General features: G+C 52.2%; 1 protein-coding gene across 1 annotated transcript; it reads left to right on the top strand.

Annotated features, from left to right (window-relative positions):
• Positions 1-11073: 11073 nt before the first annotated feature.
• Positions 11074-13957, top strand: LOC123051458 (uncharacterized). Its single transcript, XM_044474321.1, has 3 exons — positions 11074-11418; positions 11797-12260; positions 12352-13957. Exons 1-3 carry the CDS (start codon positions 11350-11352, stop codon positions 13712-13714), a joined length of 1896 nt encoding a protein of 631 aa, XP_044330256.1. The 5' UTR covers positions 11074-11349; the 3' UTR covers positions 13715-13957.
• Positions 13958-19505: the final 5548 nt, after the last annotated feature.

Raw genomic sequence — 19505 nt, 5'->3', positions numbered from 1 at the left:
TATTTATAGTAAGTGCTTAATTAGTAGTTGAACTAGTTGATTTAACAAAACTAGTTTATTTTACTATAGAAGTAGTTTATTTTTAGCAAGGAAATTAATAGAACTAGTTTTTTTTAGTTAAAGCAATTATTCCCGCATCGACGTCGACGATGCCTATCCCGCATCCTCGTCGTCGACTCGGCGGAGGAGGCTGGCTTGATCAGAGGGGCCATGTCCGGGACTGGGCTCCGCCGGGCTGGTTTTGGGAAGTGCTACCTTCCGGTGGGCGTAGGTTGGTGAGGAGCCAGCCCGTCGTTGACCCGATCCTTGTTTGGTGGCGGTCGCGTGGGCCAGTGACGGTGCCGAGGCTTCCGGACACCGCGGAGGTGGTACGTCACCGTGTCAGCGAGGAGGACCAGCACGTCCGTCGCTACATGGTTGCGTTGGAGGGCAGGTTCAACAATACCTGGCAGGTTCTTCAGGGATCTCACTGGAGCTATGATCCTTTGATGGTTCCGTCCCTTTGGGTGTCCACCGCCCGCGCCGATACCCGTCGGGCGCTACTGTTCTAGCTGTACTAGCGATGCTATATGTATGATAGTATTTGAGGTGTATTAGTGATAATATTCGACGATGTACGGACGCATGGAGATGATGTAGTTTTGCTTATAATTGAATGCATCCTAATTTGAATACTACTTTATTTTGTGATTTGATTTTGCTTATTGAATGCTCCAAGTGGAAAACTACTCCTACTTTGAATTCTAAAATTGGAGAGCACTATGATTAGTTGATAGCTTATAGGGTTTTTGTTTTCGCAGAAATCTAGGAGCCCCCGGCCCCTCCATCATCCCCGCCGTCGTCCCCGTCACCGCCCCCTCCGACATCGAGGTGAGACCAGCCAAATCCTCTTTTAGAAAGATAATTAAACGATATTTCGGGTTGACTGTAAGTCTGTCGAGTCTCCACCATATATGAGAGGACGAAGAATCCCGACTGTTGTCGTGGGGGTATCTTCTCCTTCGTTCCCGTGTGCTAGACAATTTGGTGTAATGCACTCGAGAACAAAAGGAGGAGCTACCATCACCGACAGTCACTAATGTCAGAGAGGAATCAGTGAGGGAGAGTTCCACCATATATATATGAGAGGACGAAGAATCCCGACTGTTGTCGTGGGGGTCGCTTCTCCTTTGTTCCCGTGTGCTAGACATTTTGGTGTAATGCACTCGGGGACAAATGGAGGAGCGACCATCACCAATGGTCGAATGTATACACCACATGAGCTGAGAGTTTTCAAGAAAAGACTCGACAAACCGATAGTCAACCCGTGATGAATAATAATGATCTAACTTAGGTTTTTTAGTACATATATTTAATTGTAGACGTTTAATATTTGAATTATGAACATAGGAAATGTCGTACTCGGACGACGAAAGTCTCCCGGGGGAGTGCGACTGGTGCCACGACGACCGAGGTCAGTGCGACAGGCCTCACCTGGACGAAGATCGGCGCTTCAGTATTAAGCTGGAGGAGACCTTCGATGTTGAAACGGTACACAACGACGACAAGTGTTATTTTTTCATAATTAAGCACGACTTCAACTATTTCAACGTGTACTTTTCATCTTTTACAATTCGGTAGCTTATCCCATGCCATGCAAGATGCTATGTCTTGGAGAGGATGGGTTTTGAAGACCATGAAAGTATGGAAGCAAAGAAAATTCACCTAAGGACCCATCATGATATAGATTTTGAAGTAAATCTGTATAATTCTGAGAGCGTAACCCATTTTGGTTGCAAAAATTGGGAAGCATTTTGCAAGATGTATGGTTTTGATGAGGGTATGCTTGTCACCATGGATCTTGGTGATCCTGACATCGAGCAAGACAATATGGACATTTGGGTCCTTGTTGATACGCCTCCAATTCTACCGCTATGTGAGTTTCTCAAACATAGTTATTAGCTAATTTATATTGTTCATTTCAAAATAGTTGACAGCTTATTTTCATTGACAGCTTATTTTGATTGTTCAAACAATGTGCGGAACATGGTAGACAGAACCTACTACACCGATGGCTCTGAGTTAACTTATAAGGAGAAAACTCATCTGGTCGGATTTTGTACTGATCTTGAGAATTACAATATCTATTGTAAAACTCCTCCACATTATGGTCAATACGTTCCACTAGTGCACGTGTTGAACTACGGTAACTACTATGGAGATACCCTGGTAAGATTTCTTACTATTACGACATCCGTGAATATTTTGCATACTTCTAAAACTAGTACATTATTGCTAACTATGAAGTTATTACTATGTTTTTCAACAGATAATCCCAGAGGATTGTGTGCCTCATTTGATGTATCAGAATGGTAGGCTTGATGTTTTGAACATACAACCAGGTCATCCTACGAATCTAAACTGTCCATACCGGATTTATAAAAGAAGTGGAGACATGCAAATCAAAGAATGGAAAAAATGTATGGACAGTCGCAAGGAGGTTCTTGGAAGCAAAAGGAAGTGAAGCGCAAGAATTGGAGACAGGATGATCTCCATTCTCCATAATGGAGAGTCAAGGTCTATATTGTTTTATGCTATTTTACCTTAAAGAGGGTATTTCGGTCCTATCTAATACTGATGATCATGTGCTAAGAACAATTAAGTAGGGTTGGTTCGATGACTATGAGGATGATGATCGTATGACTTGTTATTAATAACGAGTAGAAGTTGTATGATGATGATAAATAGGACTTGTTATTATATATGATGATGCATGATGCGCGCATGAAGAGTTATTATATATCAGCGGATGAAATGAACATGGATTGAATTGAAGTGAAGGCACCATGCATGTGGTGCATGTCGAAAGTAGTACAATCCAAACTTGATCAAGTTAGGATTAGTATTACTTTCGACATGCACCACATGTTGCCTTCACTTCAATCTAAGCCATGTTTAGGCATAGCAGTACGTAGCGTTGGTAAACCAAGCACGGAGATATAAGAGAGGACACTTCTCTCTAATAGCTACCTAATAACAACCTAAATTAACCCCCAAAACCCCTAAATCAGCCCCTTTCAAAAAAACAAAAACCTCAACTCCAGCCAGATGCTGATGCGTGGATGCCTATGTTGGGGAACGTAGCAGAAATTCAAAATTTTCTACGCATCACCAAGATCAATCTATGGAATAATCTAGCAACGAGGGGAAGGGGAGTGCATCTACATACCCTTGTAGATCGCGATGCGGAAGCGTTGCAAGAACGCAGGTGAGGGAGTCGTACTCGTAGCGATTCAGATCGCGGTTGATTCCGATCTAAGCACCGAAGAACGGTGCCTCCGCGTTCAACACAGGTGCAGCCCGGTGACGTCTCCCACGCCTTGATCCAGCAAGGAGAGAGGGAGAGGTTGGGGAAGACTCCATCCAGCAGCAGCATGACGGCGTGGTGGTGGTGGAGGAGCGTGGCAATCCCGCAGGGCTTCGCCAAGCACCGCGGGAGAGGAGGAGGAGGGAGAGGGGTAGGGCTGCACCGAAAGAGAGACTTTCTCGTGTGTTTTGGGCAGCCCAAACCTCAACTATATATAGGGGGGGAGGGGGCTGCGCCCCCTTAGGGTTTCCACCCCCAAGAGGAGGCGGCGAGCCCTAGATCCCATCAAGGGGGGCGGCCAAGGGGAGGAGAGGGGGGGCGCCCCACTAGATGGGCCCTAAGGCCCATCTGGACCTAGGGTTTGCCCCCTCCCACTCTCCCATGCGCCTTGGGCCTTGGTGGGGGGGCGCACCAGCCCACCTGGGGCTGGTCCCCTCCCACACTTGGCCCACGCAGCCTTCTGGGGCTGGTGGCCCCACTTGGTGGACCCCCGAGACCCTCCCGGTGGTCCCGGTACATTACCGATTTCACCCGAAACTTTTCCGATGACCAAAACAGGACTTCCCATATATAAATCTTTACCTCCGGACCATTCCGGAACTCCTCGTGACGTCCGGGATCTCATCCGGGACTCCGAACAACATTCGGTAACCACATACATACTTTCCCTATAACCCTAGCGTCATCGAACCTTAAGCGTGTAGACCCTACGGGTTCGGGAACCATGCAGACATGACCGAGACGTTCTCCGGTAAATAACCAACAGCGGGATCTGGATACCCATGTTGGCTCCCACATGTTCCACGATGATCTCATCGGATGAACCACGATGTCGGGGATTCAATCAATCCCGTATACAATTCCCTTTGTCCATCGGTATGTTACTTGCCCGAGATTCGATCGTCGGTATCCCTATACCTTATTCAATCTCGTTACCGGCAAGTCTCTTTACTCGTTCCGTAACTCACATCATCCCGTGATCAACTCCTTGGTCACACTGTGCACATTATGATGATGTCCTACCGAGTGGGCCCAGAGATACCTCTCCGTTTATACGGAGTGACAAATCCCAGTCTCGATTCGTGCCAACCCAACAGACACTTTCGGAGATACCTGTAGTGCACCTTTATAGCCACCCAGTTACGTTGTGACGTTTGGTACACCCAAAGCATTCCTACGGTATCCGGGAGTTGCACAATCTCATGGTCTAAGGAAGTGATACTTGACATTAGAAAAGCTCTGAGCAAACGAACTACACGATCTTGTGCTAGGCTTAGGATTGGGTCTCGTCCATCACATCATTCTCCTAATGATGTGATCCCGTTATCAACGACATCCAATGTCCATGGTCAGGAAACCGTAACCATCTATTGATCAACGAGCTAGTCAACTAGAGGCTTACTAGGGACATGGTGTTGTCTATGTATCCACACATGTATCTGAGTTTCCTATCAATACAATTGCAGCATGGATAATAAACGATTATCGTGAACAAGGAAATATAATAACAATAACCTATTTATTATTGCCTCTAGGGCATATTTCCAACAGCCTATTGGTCCTGGTTAGTGTCACCAACCGGGACCAAAGGCCCCCCGTCCTGGGCTGGCCGCAGCGGCCACGTGGAGGACCTTCTGTCCCGGTTCGTGTAAGAACCGGAACTAAAGGCCAAGGGCATTAGTAACGACCTTTTAGTCCCGGTTCACAAACCGGGACAGAAGGCCCTCTCGAACCGGGACAATAGGCCCTTTTTCTACTAGTGCATGTAATGCTTCCAACTTGGACGGCAGCCGCGCCTCCCCTTTCCTACTTCACATAGTCGCACTTTTGCTCCATTTGAGCTAATCCATTCTGATTTATGGACCAGCCCCGTTGTAAGCTTTTCCGGTTATCAATATTACTTGATTGTGCTTGATGATTACACTCACTTTTCCTGGTCCTTTCCTCTTCGCAACAAGTCGGACACATCTCTTACTCTCCAACGCTTTTTCTCTTACGTTCGTACTCAATAGAATGTGATCATCAAAGCACTACAATGCGATAACGGTGGCGAGTTTATCAACTCCACACTACGTGCGTTCTTCTCCGCTAATGGCATTGCCTACCGCTTCTCTTGCCCTCACACCTCACCCCAGAACGGCAAGGCCGAACGTCTTCTTCGCACCACCAATGACATCATCCACACCCTCCTAGTCCAAGCCAACCTCACACCTTCCTTTTGGGCTGAAGCCTTGCACATGGCCACATATCTTCTAAACCGTCGCCCTTCCCGTGCCATTCACGATCACACACCTTACTTTATGCTTCATGGCATTCAACCACGTACGACCATTTATGAGTGTTCGGGTGCCTTTGTTACCCCAACCTCTATTCCACCTCTCCCCACAAGCTCGCCCCGCGCTCCACTCGCTGCATTTTCCTCGGATATCCCCTTGAACACAAAGGGTATCGTTGCTACGATCTCGCACAACGACGCGTAATCGTCTCTCGGCACGTCACATTTGACGAAACAATTTTCCATATGCACCACCCACACCACCCCCCCAACCAGCCCGCTCCGCAGAAAATCCCACCTCGACTGCCCTCCAATCGCTGCCAGATTCGCTGCCCACCTCACCTACCTCGTACCGGGTCCCACGCGATCTCCTGGATGGGACGCCCCCATGCAGGCCAATCCCGCCTGGCCAGCTCCTCCCCAGCCCACCAACCACCTCCACATGCAGCTCCCCCTCTGGATCGCACCGGTCCGCGCCTGCCTCCCCACCCACGCGCCCACGCGTGTCCTCGGGCCCCACGCCCGCATCGCCCACCGCGACCGCTTCCTCGGATCGCACGCCCGATTCGCCTGCCCGTGGATCCTCCTTGGATCCCACGCCTGCCAGCCCTGCCACTGACCCCACGCCATCCACCTCTGATTCCGCGCCATCCACTCCCGTGCAGCCACGTCTACCACCTCGCGCCCAACCCATTCGGCCCCCGCATAACTTGCATAAAATGCAGACTCGCTCCAAATCCGGTTTTTGCCAACCCAAGCGCCTTTTCCTCGCCAACACCGACTCCTCCACCATATCACCCATCCCTCCCACGTACCGCTCCGCTCTCAAAGACCCCCATTGGCAACGTGCAATGCTAGATGAATATGATGCTTTAATCAAGAATTCTACTTGGTCTTTGGTTCCCAGGCCTGCATGTGTCAATGTGGTGACCGACAAGTGGATATATCGCCACAAGTTCCACCCTGACGGTACCTTGGCTCGGTACAAGGCACGTTGGATCGTGCGAGGCTTCACTCAGCGGGAGGGTGTCGACTACGACGAGACTTTCAGCCCGGTTGTCAAACCGGCCACCATTCGCGCCGTGCTCAGCATTGCCACATCAAGCAAATGGCCCATTCACCAACTTGACGTGAAGAATGCGTCCTCCACGGCGATCTCAAGGAAACGGTGTATTGTGCTCAACCATCCGGCTTCGTGGATCCCTCCCGGCCGGACCATGTGTGCCTTCTTCGCAAATCCCTCTACGGCTTGAAGCAAGCCCCTCGCACATGGTTTCACCGCTTCCATTCCTTCCTCTTGTCACTCGGGTTCACCGCATCCAAAAGCGACTCTTCGATCTTCATCTTGCACCATGGGGCCTCTCTTGCCTATCTTCTTGTGTATGTAGATGATATAATCCTCACCGCTAGCACCCCGCATACTCTCCACCACATCATCTCCTCTCTCAAGCAAGAGTTTTCTATGTCTGATCTCGGTGAGCTACATCACTTCCTAGGCATCAACTTCACACCCAACACCCAAGGCCTGTTCTTGTGCCAGCAACAATATGCTCTTGAGGTTCTTAAGCGCGCGAAGATGCTCAACTGCAAGCCTGTCTCTACTCCCATTGACACACAATCCAAACTCTCTGCCCATGATGGTCGTCTCCTTGACAATCCCACTCTATACCGCAGCCTAGCCGGTGCGCTTCAATACCTCACACTCACTCGCCCCGACCTATCCTACGCGGTTCAACAAGTGTGTCTCTTCATGCATGCGCCTAGAGATTCTCACATGCAACTCATCAAACGCATTCTTAGATATCTCCGAGGCACTACCCACTATGGCTTGCAGCTGTACACATCCTCCTCCCTCGACCTTGTGGCCTATACCGACGCCGATTGGGCCGGCTGTCCGGACACGCGCAAATCCACCTCCGGGTTCTGTGTGTTTCTCGGCCACAACCTACTCTCCTGGTCTTCTAAGAGGCAAGCCACTGTCTCTCGGTCGAGTGCCGAGGCCGAATACCGTGGTGTCGCAAACTGTGTTGCTGAGTCGTGCTGGTTGCGTCAGCTCTTACATGAGCTTCGTCACCCTCCAGCCCATGCTACAATTGTCTATTGTGACAATGTATCGGCCTCCTACATTGCCTCCAACCCCGTCCAGCACCAGCGGACAAAACACATCGAGATCGATCTTCATTTTGTCCGTGACCGCGTGGCTCTCGATGACATTCGTGTACTCCACGTCCCTTCGAGTTCGCAATTCGCTGATTTGTTCACCAAGGGTCATTCCTCACAGGTCTTCCACGAGTTCAAATCCAGCCTCAACATCGTTCCACATGGCGTTCCGGCTGAGGGGGGGTGTTAACGTGTATTGTACCTGTGTATGTATATGTACTTGTATTCCTGGTTTATAGGATCATGGAGCATGCCCGGGCCTGCGTGCCACTTCCATCGGGCTCCTTGTAACCGCTCCTTTGTGTGTATATCTTGTACTCGGTGTGGGTGAATGAAACACAGAGACAATTGATCATTCTACTTCATCTTCAGTCAACCTGTGTTTGAGTAGATTACCACTACTCAATAAGTACAAACATGAAACATCAATGTATTATTACTTTCTGATTATGTGATTGCTAAATCTCAGTCGACTGAAGAATCAAATCTCAGTCGATGTTGTATTGATAGGATCTTACGTCGAGATCTGTGCATTTTTTTTTAGTTTTTTTTTCTTGCTAACATGTCATGCCACTTGCCTAGACTTGATTAAGCCTCAGTCAACTGAGACCTAGCCACCCCCTTCTGATTAACCCTTCCGCATGAACTAAGATTCATACTAGGTTCAGGAGCAGAACTTTGGCATGACATGGAGAAATGGCTATGACAACGGTGCTAATCACATACGAAGAACGTTAATAAATCACATTAAGCAGAGCAGCAGTACTCATTATATTCCCACACAGCTTAATTATGCAGTACTACCACAGAAAAATCATGTGCGGCGCTAGCTGATATTCCCTGACCGGCAAAGCCGTTTGGAGACAGTTGTAGCACAGCATATGGAAGATGATTAATCAGTTAGTGGCACTTAGTGGCGCATACACGTAGAATACTGGTACAGATCTAGCATACCTGTCTACGTACCAGCTCCCAATTAAGCAAGACTTTGACGGAGGCAGCTGTGTGCTCGCACTAGTTTCAGGACGCAGCCGGTTTTTTAGTTCGAATTGATTGTGCCAATCTAACAATGATTCTTCCGTATAAGTACCACCACTACCACTCATAATGCTGTCCTAAGCATGTCTTAATGACTACTGTGGTGACCAGTGAGTGCTAGCTGTAGAACATGCGCACCTACGTATACGGCTTGAATCGTTTGAACGGATCGAACAGTGAAGGTAACTGGAGCGCAACATGCCATCCGATCCGGTTGATCTAGCGTTTTGGTACCATGCATGTGCATGCTTTTCTTTTAAGAAGAGGATTCGAGTAAAAGGATTTTGTGTTTTACCTTTTACTTTTCGTGTTCTAACTTGCTTTTACTGGAACTGGCTTTCCCCCCTTTCAAGCTTTCTGATAAACTCCTGCATGCAACTGATGTAGTAGTTCAGTTATGTTGAGCAATGTGAAGGAAATTGGCCGGGTTTAAAAACTGTAAACATGGTGAGATCAATTTAGTCAATATGCATGCTACCCATTTCTGAGATGCGGTCAAAACTAGAAATGCCTTGTTTCAGATTGGACGTAACAAAATATTAGAAATAACGTCACCTCACTCGCAGCTGAGAAAATTCAGCACGCAGGAACCGAGGCACGGCCACATGTCAGCGCGGTTGACCTTGCGACCCAATGAACAACCCACGCAAGTTGAAAAAAATGTCCAAACAGTACTGGTACTATTGGTCCTGTCCATGCACGTTCACTGTAGCGTGTGCGAAGACAGGCCAGAGCATCCGATGGTGTCCGCCCGCCTCCCCGGCGACACGGACCGACCGGCCGTTGATGATTCCATCAACCCCGCACATACGCGCACACAGTGATCCCACAGCTAATAACCCGATCCAACCATCCGTCCATCATGTAGCCATTAGTGATGATAATTCAGCTCAGATTGACTCCGGTGAGGTAAGCCGCATAAGTGGCAACCCCATTAGGTGCTCCATGCCGGTCCTAATTAAACAACGATAAGAACGTGCTGGCGCGATAACGGACGCATCACGCATGGCTCCTGAGGTTTGTTTTCCCGTTGGCGTGGCGATGATGATTACGACGCTGACAGCAGCAGCTGCTGGAGTGTCCGCTAATCAAACTGTTGTCGACGACGTTGTGCCGTTAACGAAAAGGGGTTGGAGCTGAGGTTCAGTTCTGTTCGGGGTGATGAGGCAGCTGGGGATCGAAGAACATGGGGGGTTTACGGGTGTTGGGCTGGATAATGGCGGGCTGCTCCGCTGGAAAGAGGCCGCTGACAGTGCCGTCGCCATGTGACCCGATGGATCGATCGGTCGATCCAACCGCGCCTTCTCAAAATGCGCCCACGCTTTCGCAGTTCTGCTCGCTTTGCTTGCCGCCGGAGCTGGAAAGAAAAGACGCATGCATCCACGGCCCACTGATGACGGGGACTGGAATTTTCTTTTACCGCGAGGGATGAGATTCCGCAAATTTGACATATAGACGAAATCAAATTACAGAATGAACTGTCCGTAAAACTATTTCACGCGGCTGACCCGTGACGCCTAGCTCTCAGGCGCTGCACACTGACTTAGTAATTTTCTGATCACACGGGTGCGACGCTGGCCGTGTAGCGCCTATCTGTGAGGCGTTGCACAGTGTAGTGTGGCGCCTTCGTGTCGGGCGTCACACAAAAAGGTCAACCGTGTGAAATAGTTTCACGATAGTTTATTCTGTGATTTGATTTCGTCTATACGGCAAATTTGATTCGCCGTTTCTAATGCCTGGATACAGTTTCGACTAGTACTGGCGACGTACTACTAGTGCTGTTGGCGAGGTACGGGCGCTGGTTAACAGCACGTGGTAAAAAGAAAGTTTACTGTGCGCGTCACAGGTTCGGCTCATCAGTGCTGCCGTGAGGCGTGGTACTCCTCTGCGGCGGTTAGCTCCTGTTAGCCCACGTGGACGGCCGCTGATATCTGATGATGGCGGACAATTACAGTGCTACGAGTACACTGCAGGGGCACTGCTCCCCTGCCCCGCTGCTAAATGTGGTAAGTAATTACAGGCAGAAAATCTCGAGCAATAAAGGAAAATATCCCCGTCATCACTGAGCTGTGGGGCACACGCAACAGAGCCTCTCCCTCTCCTCTTTAAAAAAAAGGTCAGTGGTGGGCAGCAGAGCAGCGCCGTGGCACGGCAGGGGCACTAGTCTAGTAGTCGGCCTAGTCACTATTTTTTTTTTACTACCTGGCTAGCTAGGTAGGCCTGCGTGGAGGCATCTTGTCCAGCTAGGAACCGCAAGGCATCCAACAAAAGGAGAGGGAAGGAAAGAGTCCGCCCAAGCAAGCAACCGCGACGGCGCGCAGCGCAGCGCAGCTGGCAATCGCCATCTCTTTCTTTCCCGTATATATTCAGCTCCATTTCCGGGGCGCAGCAAAGTCACAGGATTCCTCCCTCCCTCCCTCTCCCCCGATCTCCACCCCCCATATATATTGGCCCCCTCTCTCTCTCTTCCTCCCCGCGTAGCTAGCACCCCTGTTACGGAGCTCCGGTTGGTTGATGCGCGGAGGCTGCCATGGCGGTGTCGTCCCCCGCTCCGGAGCCGCCGAGGAGGAGGAACAAGTGGCGCCGCGGCAACCGAAAGGTTGGTGTTTCTTCTTGCTTGCTCGCTTGCTTCAATGCTGGTCCGGCCGGCGGATAGGGATGGGGCGATTTGGACTTTGCGGAGGGGTCAAACTCCGGGCGTTGGCCTCTGCCTGCTGCTGCTGTCCAGATGGCGCGATGCATGCCATGCGTCACCGCGTCTCGTCCATTCTCCATTGACGATCCTACAATTCTTGTTTTGTTCTCTTCCGAGTCTGCTTCATTAATGTCCATTCTGATGAGGGAGGGGCGGAAAAGACTCGGTCTTTCTTTCCCCCGAATCTGACGGTGGTTTGAGGGAGGGGGGAGAGCCTGAATTCTCTGGCATTGGCGCCCGGATCTGATGGCTGCTTGTTTCCATGGCGGTTGTGCGCGGCAGGTGATCAACGGCTACATCGGCGAGGCGCGGGCGGCCCTCGCGGCCGCGGCGGCGCGGGACGGCGACGGCGGGGATGACTCGGCCGCGGCGGCCGCGCTCGGCCTGGTCGGCGCGGTGCTGGAGATGTCGCCCCGCATGGAGGCCGCGCTCGAGCTCCGGGCGCGCGCGCTGCTCGCGCTCCGCCGCTACCGGGACGTCGCGGAGATGCTCCGCGACTACATTCCCAGCTGCGCCAAGTCCTGCGCCGGGGACGACACCGCCACCTCCTCCTCGTCGACGTCCTGCTCCTCCGGCTCCGGCGACCTCGCCTGCGCGTCCCGCGCGGGGCTTCTTTCCCCGGGCCGCGAGCTCTCCGTCTCCGGCGCCGGGGCCTCCCGGTTCCTCTGCTGCCTCGACGTCTCCGAGATTAAGCGCCGCGTCGTCGCCGGCCTCTCCAGGAGCTCCGAGGCCGAGACCCAGTGGAGGTAACGGAATCACTCGCCATTACCACATCGAACATTGATGCACTTTGCAGCAAGCAGTACTGATTGTCATTGCCAATTCGTTCGTGTGCAGGTACTTGGTCTTGGGTCAGGCTTGCTTCCATCTCGGCTTGATGGAGGACGCCGTGGTGCTTCTCCAGACCGGCCGCCGCCTCGCCACGGCCGCGTTCCGTCGCGAGAGCGTGTGCTGGTCCGAGGACAGCTTCTCGCCGTCCAACTCGACGGCCAATGTGCCTGCCGCCAGCAGACGGGCGCCGTCCAAGTACAGCCAGGCGTCCGGGATGCCCCCGGCGAGCGAGGCGGACTCGGTGTCACAGCTGCTGGCGCACGTGAAGCTCCTGCTCCGCCGCCGCGCCGCCGCGGTGGCCGCGCTGGACGCGGGCCTCCCCGCCGAGGCCGTGCGCCATTTCAACAAGGTGCTCGACGCGCGCCGCGGCGGCGTGCTCCCGCACTCCTTCGCCACGGCCTGCCTGGTGGGCCGCGCCGCGGCGTTCCGCGCGTCCGGGCGGCCCGCCGACGCCATCGCCGACTGCAACCGCGCGCTGGCGCTCGACCCGGCCTTCATCCCGGCGCTGCGCGCGCGCGCCGACCTGCTCGAGTCCGTGGGCGCGATCCCCGACAGCCTCCGCGACCTGGACCACCTGAAGCTCCTCTACGACGCGGCGCTCCGCGACGGGAAGCTGCCGGGCCCGAGCTGGCGGCCGCAGGGCGGCGTCCGGCAGCGCGAGATCGCCGGGGCGCACCGCGAGCTGGTGGCCCGCGTCCAGCAGCTCCGAGCCCGCGTGGCCGCCGGCGACGGGTGCAACGTGGACTACTACGCGCTCCTCGGGGTGCCGCGCGGCTGCGCGCGGTCGGAGGTGGTGCGCGCGCACCTGCTGCTGACGCTGAAGCTGAAGCCGGACCGGTCGGCGTCGTTCGCGGAGCGGCTGGAGCTGGTGGACGAGCACCGCGACCTGGACGCCGTGCGCGACCAGGCCCGCATGTCGGCCCTCTTCCTCTACCGGATGCTGCAGAAGGGCTACTCGCACATCATGTCCGCCGTGCTGGACGAGGAGGCCGCCGCGCGGCAGAGGGCCAGAGAAGACGCCGCCGCCGCCGCATTGGCCGCCACCGTCGCCGCCGCCGCAGCGTCGGCGACCAAGCAAGCAGAAGAAGAAGCCGCAGCGTCAGCGACCATGCAACAACAAGAAGAAGAAGAACTGGCAGCCGTGCCGGAGAGCCCCAAGCCAGAGCGTGTCAACATCCCGGTGCAGGTCGCGGAGCCGGAAACGATCGCACCACCGTCACCGCCGACGCCGAGGCTGAGCGCGGCGGCGATGAGCCCGATGTTCCAGGGCGCGTTCTGCCGCGACATGGCGGTGGTCGGGACGCTGCTGTCCCGCGGCCGGTTCGACCGGCCGCCGATGGCGGTCAAGTGCGAGGCGATGAGCTGCTGATCGTCGTGCCAGACGGCGATATCTCGACAGCAACGGCGGGTAGCGGGAAAACGGAGAGGAAGTTCGAAGAGGTCGCGTTCAAAACCAAAAATTCGAGGAGCTGGATCGGTGAACACCCGGTGCCGCCATGCGTGGCAGCAGCGGCAGTAGTGTACAGTCTGAGAGGTCGTTTTCCATTGGAAAACCAAAAAAAAAAGGAGGAGCAAGTGTAGCAGTACTAGTAAAGTTTTGGTTTCGTCTCGAGTCTCGACTGGGATCATGCATGTCCTCTGTCTCTGTGAGTTCCTTCCTTTCCCCATTCATGGCGTGATCAGATCGATTGATCGGGAGGTGGAGTGCACGACGACGAGCTGTTCATTCTCCCTCTCCCTTGCTTGAGCCGCACTCGACTCCGCTCGGCCTTTTCCGTTCACATGATGATGCTGGCTCAGACGCGCTCGTCTTTCCGGGCTGCCCATGCTTGCCATTTCCATGGATGCAGGAGGACCGGCCGGCGTGGTCCATTGCAGGATCTGTGCGGCGCTCGCTCTATATGAAGGGGCCGCGGCGGTTGCTGTTGAGGAGTGATGAGCCGGCCATTATTTGTAGAGATGCCATATCTTTCAAGGACACCTGTTTGTTTCCATGTGAGAAATCCATAAATTTTAGCTCAAGAGAGTGCAGTTTAACTGTGTTAGAGCATCTCTAGCGGCTTGTGCAAATGGTGGTCTACGCCAAATTTAGACTACCACATGCCAAAAAACGCCTTCAGTGGCTTGTCTATTGCGTCGTCTAAAATTTACACAATGTCCAACCTAGCTACCCGTCGTCCACATTTGGACAACCAAGCCACAATGTCCAAACAAAAAATGCTGGCTCATGAGCTCGTCCATGCACCAATTTGGAGCAATTGGAGGACGTCGGCAAGGAGGCGGCTGCGCCGGCGCTGGTCACGGAGGCTGTTGCGCCTGGACCGCCGCCTCATCAGGGCTGAACCTGTTGCTATCGTTTATTTCTCGTAAGTTATATAGGGTGTTGCTAGTGCTGAGCCTAAAAATAATTTCACAGCTGGTTTATTTTCTCCTTTGTATGTCTTGCAGATGAAAATAAATAAATGGGAACAATTCAGAAATGACCAACATAAGATTTTTAGAAAATATAGCTGCTATAAGATACTATTAAAATATATGAGAGAGAATATAGACATCATGTATATAGACAATCCACTGCAAAACTTAGGTTGTCTAAAAGAGAATCTTTTTACACCATTGTGTATGTGTAGATATAGGCTATCAAATTTAGACAAGCCACTAGAGATGCTCTTACTATCTTAAATAGTTATATGGGGATTGGAAATAAAGTGCAATGTTGAGGAGTGTGGATGGTTGTGGCACTGTGGGTGGGGGTGACCACCATCTGACCGCTGGCTTTAATACTGTTGCAGTTAGTTAGTGGTAGTAGTATCTGGTTCTCTGAAAAACAGCGCAGGGATGATAGGAAACAGATGTGGGATAGGGTATCCTAGGGCTGCCGCTGACAGTTCATTAAGTCTAGTAATACTAATCATATGGAATTGACTGCTTGTTCCCTGCTCCAGTACCATGCACGATCCCTTCCTATTGGTCTAAATTCTTGAAAAACTATTGCACTGATGGCAGGGTATCCTATTAGCAAGTGATCCTAATTTACTCGGTAAGTGAGATACGAGTACCAAACCATGCACTTGGTGCTCCGTGTTGAGGCTGAAAAAAAACGGTTGAGCGCTTCGAGGCTGTGCCTGCGAGTGGCCAGCAGGAACAAGCAGGGATCCGATCTGTTCATACTACTACTATTTCACTACAAACTATGCATCACAGGTTATATTGCAGCAGTAGTTTTTCATTGTGGTCCCTGTGACGTACGCTTTGGGTATGATCGATCGTGGTTCATAGTGGATTAGTGGTGGTTGAGTCTTCGCTTGGTTGTAAGCCATTGGAGGTACACAAACAAGGGTTTTTAACGTCCGGGACGACCTAATAATCGTGCTGGTGCCTGAAAGATTCTGCAGTGGTTGCATCAGAATTGCAAAGAATTCCAAACATGGCTAGGCAAGACGCATCCCACATGCCTGTATGGTCCATGCTATATCTGAACCAATGAACATATGTATTCATCATCATCATCATCAGTGCATCTGTGCATGTAGTACCAGATGATTAGCTCTTGCCTGCTTTCTGATGATGAGCAATAGTAATAGAGATTTCTACCAAGATTGGTGCGTGCACTGTGATCTGAAGTAAGAAACCATTGATTCCCGTTATGGCACTGCAAATATTAGTACAGTTTACAGCTTTTCCTCGTGACGCATGCGCACATTCAGGCCTCAGACACGGAAGTGGTAGCGAGCTCGTAAAGCTGTGGAGTGTGGATGCGTCATGTGAGCTGGGTTCAGCCTAATTTGCTTCGTCCAAGAATAGATGCATGGCTTGACGATGGTGGTGCCAAAAGGCTGATGTTCACAAAAGCCTGAAGAAGAAGAAGAAGTGTGGTGGCATGGCAATGGCAGGCGGCCATGCCATGCATGCTCGGTGACGGAGGATGACGCACGCGGGCGGCCGACATGGCAGCGGAGGCATAGCGCAGACGAGTAAAGCCATTGTCGGCCCATCTTAATCTTGTCCAGTGAAGTCGCTGTCATGTTTATGTCCGCTTGTGCTTTTGCGGCTGCAGACTTTGGCACTACAGTGCAGCGTCCGAGTGAGCCTTTTTACCACGGCTAATTCAGTACTTACTGCGGAGTCACAGATGTTGTTATGTGTGTACTTTCAAGGATTGTTAATTGGCCATGGATTCATTCTCAGGATCAGGGGACCGGAGACTGATGATATGGATGCTTGCTTGGCATATGACGGCTCCAGCTTTTGTTGACGGGCAGGTGATGGACGGACGCCTTCACGTGGTGAGGTGAAGGAGACGACGATGATTATCGTTTGGTGGGTCGGTTGCTTAACAGACTGGATATGGAAGAATTCTGGCATTAGTACAATGGGAATCAGACGGCGCCACTGCGGAACAGGAGATTAGTGGCTCAATGATCGTCATTAAGCGGCTCTGACATTATGCTTCAATGATCAGTAACTGGATCCGATCTGTACACACTTGCTCTGCGTCGCGCATGTACGAGCATGCCGCAGCAGCAAAATACTTACTTTGCTTTTGTTTTTAATTAAAGAGGTGGATGTTGCATGCGTGCATGACTGACGCCCTCTGCTCGTGTTAAATACCTTAACTAGTAAGAAAAGAATGAAGGAGGGAGAGCATCGTTTTTGAAATTGTTTGCACTAACATGCACGGCATAACTTTGGTTATTAAGAGCATCTACAGCGGGACTCGGCAAATCCGACCTCTCAAACGCCCGCGGACGCGCAGTGACCTGTCACCCCTCAAAAAACGCATTCAACATCCGGATACCTCAAATTAGAAACCTCAAATCCACATTATTACATGCAACACAACGCTTTTTGACGGGAACTTCGTCCGGTTCCAATCCCCGCTCGCCCGGCTCCGCCTTGGCCATGTCCGGCGGCCGGGTGCGCTCCTCAGAGTGTTGGTTCGGTCACCGGCAAGGTAGGGTAGGGCATGGGACACGAGCCGACACAAGGGACTCAAGGCGTCGCCGTCTCCCATGCCCTACTCTTCCTCGTCGGAGACCGGAACCCGAACGGTGTCGGTGGACGTCAGATCGATGACGAATCCGTCCAGGGATGAGTCGCCGACATCCACCACGATGCAGTTGCGGCGCCCGAAATGATGTGCCATTCGGGCGCTGGAGAATGTGACTCCGCCTCCCCGACATCCGCCGCCGCCTCCCGCGCCCGGTGCCATGCACGCCATGCCCTTGTGGGACGATGGTGCGTCCCAAATATCAGCGCGCCATCGGAGGGGTTGAGCGTCCACCAGCGCATTAGGACGCCAGATGGACCGCACGGCCTCCGGCGAGACAGCTACGGCTGGCCTAGCGCCGGATCCATGAGTCATTTGGGCGGACGCAATGGATTCCCGATAGATGGAGTCCGAGCGCAGACGTGCACGGGCCTCCTCCCAGGCATGAAGGAGCGCAAGCCGGACGGCCGTTTCCTCCTCGGGGCCGCATGTGATGAGTTGGGGGTGGACGGATCTGGAGATGAAGGATTCGGATCCGCTGCCCGCCATGCCGGAGACGACCGGATGGAGCCGAAGACGACCCTGGGTGACGGAGAGGGGAGTGATGTGGTTATGGTTTGGTCCAGCGAACGGATAGGAAGGATTTTATGTGGGGTCAGGTTGGCCAGCGTGGGCCGGGCCCGACGTGGCTGGCGTGTCCGGACACGTCCGACGCCCCATATCCGCCACATATTTGGGCTGGATATGGGGGGTGCCGGTCAGTCCGGACGTTTGGGGACCGTTTAATGGGGCCATCTGGGTCAAAAAATTATGACCAAACAGTGACCGGACGGTTCATTCAGACGTATGAGGCAGGTTTGAGTCTAAGGTTGCTAGTTGTTAGACTTTGCTTCTAGTGGAGTGATAGTGCAGATTAGTGGGATTCAGGGGCGTACATGGTGCGCCCAAAATTTACCTTTTCAGGAAGTATGTTTTAGTTGTACGCACGCACGTAACACGATGCGCGCGTAGCGTAACTGCACTCGGCCCTGAGCTCATCTCCATCAAGGATGGTCGCCCAATTAATAGACAACACAGTGTAGTAAGTACGTGCTACTGATAATTGTGGAAGGAACATGCGTGCACAGCTAAGGTGGTGTTTGGTTTTCTAGTTCTAGGATGTTTTCTAGTCCCAACTAAAAAGTCCCTAGTCCCTAAAAAGTCCTTTCCTGTTTGTTTTCAAAGACTAAAAAGTCCCTAGTCCCTTCCTAGAGGTTATTATATGACCATGTTGCCTCTAGTATATAGAAAAATAACAATCAAACAACATCATGGGGTGGCGGGCCAATGGGTGCATGGAGGGGCATTGTTGGAAAAGTCTCAAAAAGTCTCAAAAAGACTCTCCTTGAGAGTCTTCTTCATTTAGTCCCAAATGCCTAGTTTAGTCCTTAAAAAGTTCCTCCCGTTTGGTAAAAAAATCTCTAAGAGGGACTTTTTCTAGTCCCTACAAAAAAAGTCCCTGAAAACAAACACCCCCTAAAAAGAAAAAGAAGAGGCGTGCATGGAGTTTCTGGCTTCTCCAACAAGTGTGCCGGCTGGGAGATTCTAGCTGGCTTCCCGAACAAGTCGCGTTCCTTCCCACACAAGACTTTGCAATTGTCGCTAGAGCGAGCCGGCACTAATTTGAAAGAGACAAACTTGTAAAAGGAGATGTTCTTGGCGAGCAAGGCATGGTCCAGTAAGCGCCAGGGTGTCGTGCCATCGAGGCCCACGCGCGGCCACGTCGGTGGACGGAAGGAATTGCGCTACAACTGTAGGCCGTGAGCTGGAAAGTGAGGGGACACGTGTAGTTGGGCGCGCGAGACGTGGCAGCAGCACGCAAGAGCTTGAGCGATCGGCCGCCCCGCCAGGCTGTCATCGGTGTGGTGGTACAGCACGTACTCTAGCTGCCTGCGGTTGAGTTGAGCATGCTGTGTTGAGCCCGACAGCTGGGCTGAAAAAGGAATGAGTTCGTTGGTGTGGCAGCTAGGGGTCGTGTGGACGACAACCCCTAACTCGTGCCTCTCACTTCTCCATATGAGTTGGCGCAGTGGTTTACGAATTGATATTCTGAATCAAACATATTTGGGTAGCCGCGGCTGTTGTTGTTGTTGAGGAGTGATGACTGATGAGCCGGCCATTATTTGCAGAG

Source organism: Triticum aestivum, chromosome 2D, assembly GCF_018294505.1.
Source record: "Triticum aestivum cultivar Chinese Spring chromosome 2D, IWGSC CS RefSeq v2.1, whole genome shotgun sequence".
Taxonomy (NCBI): domain Eukaryota; kingdom Viridiplantae; phylum Streptophyta; class Magnoliopsida; order Poales; family Poaceae; genus Triticum; species Triticum aestivum.
The sequence above is the reverse complement of the archived record's forward strand: the minus strand, read 5'-3'. Positions and strand labels throughout refer to the sequence as shown.

Coding starts and splice junctions, on each gene's coding strand:
- LOC123051458 (XM_044474321.1), top strand. CDS start 11,350: ATGGCGGTGTCGTCCCCCGCTCCGGAGCCGCCGAGGAGGAGGAACAAG. Junction 11,419..11,796: donor GGCGCCGCGGCAACCGAAAG/GTTGGTGTTTCT, acceptor TGTGCGCGGCAG/GTGATCAACGGCTACATCGG. Junction 12,261..12,351: donor GAGGCCGAGACCCAGTGGAG/GTAACGGAATCA, acceptor GTTCGTGTGCAG/GTACTTGGTCTTGGGTCAGG.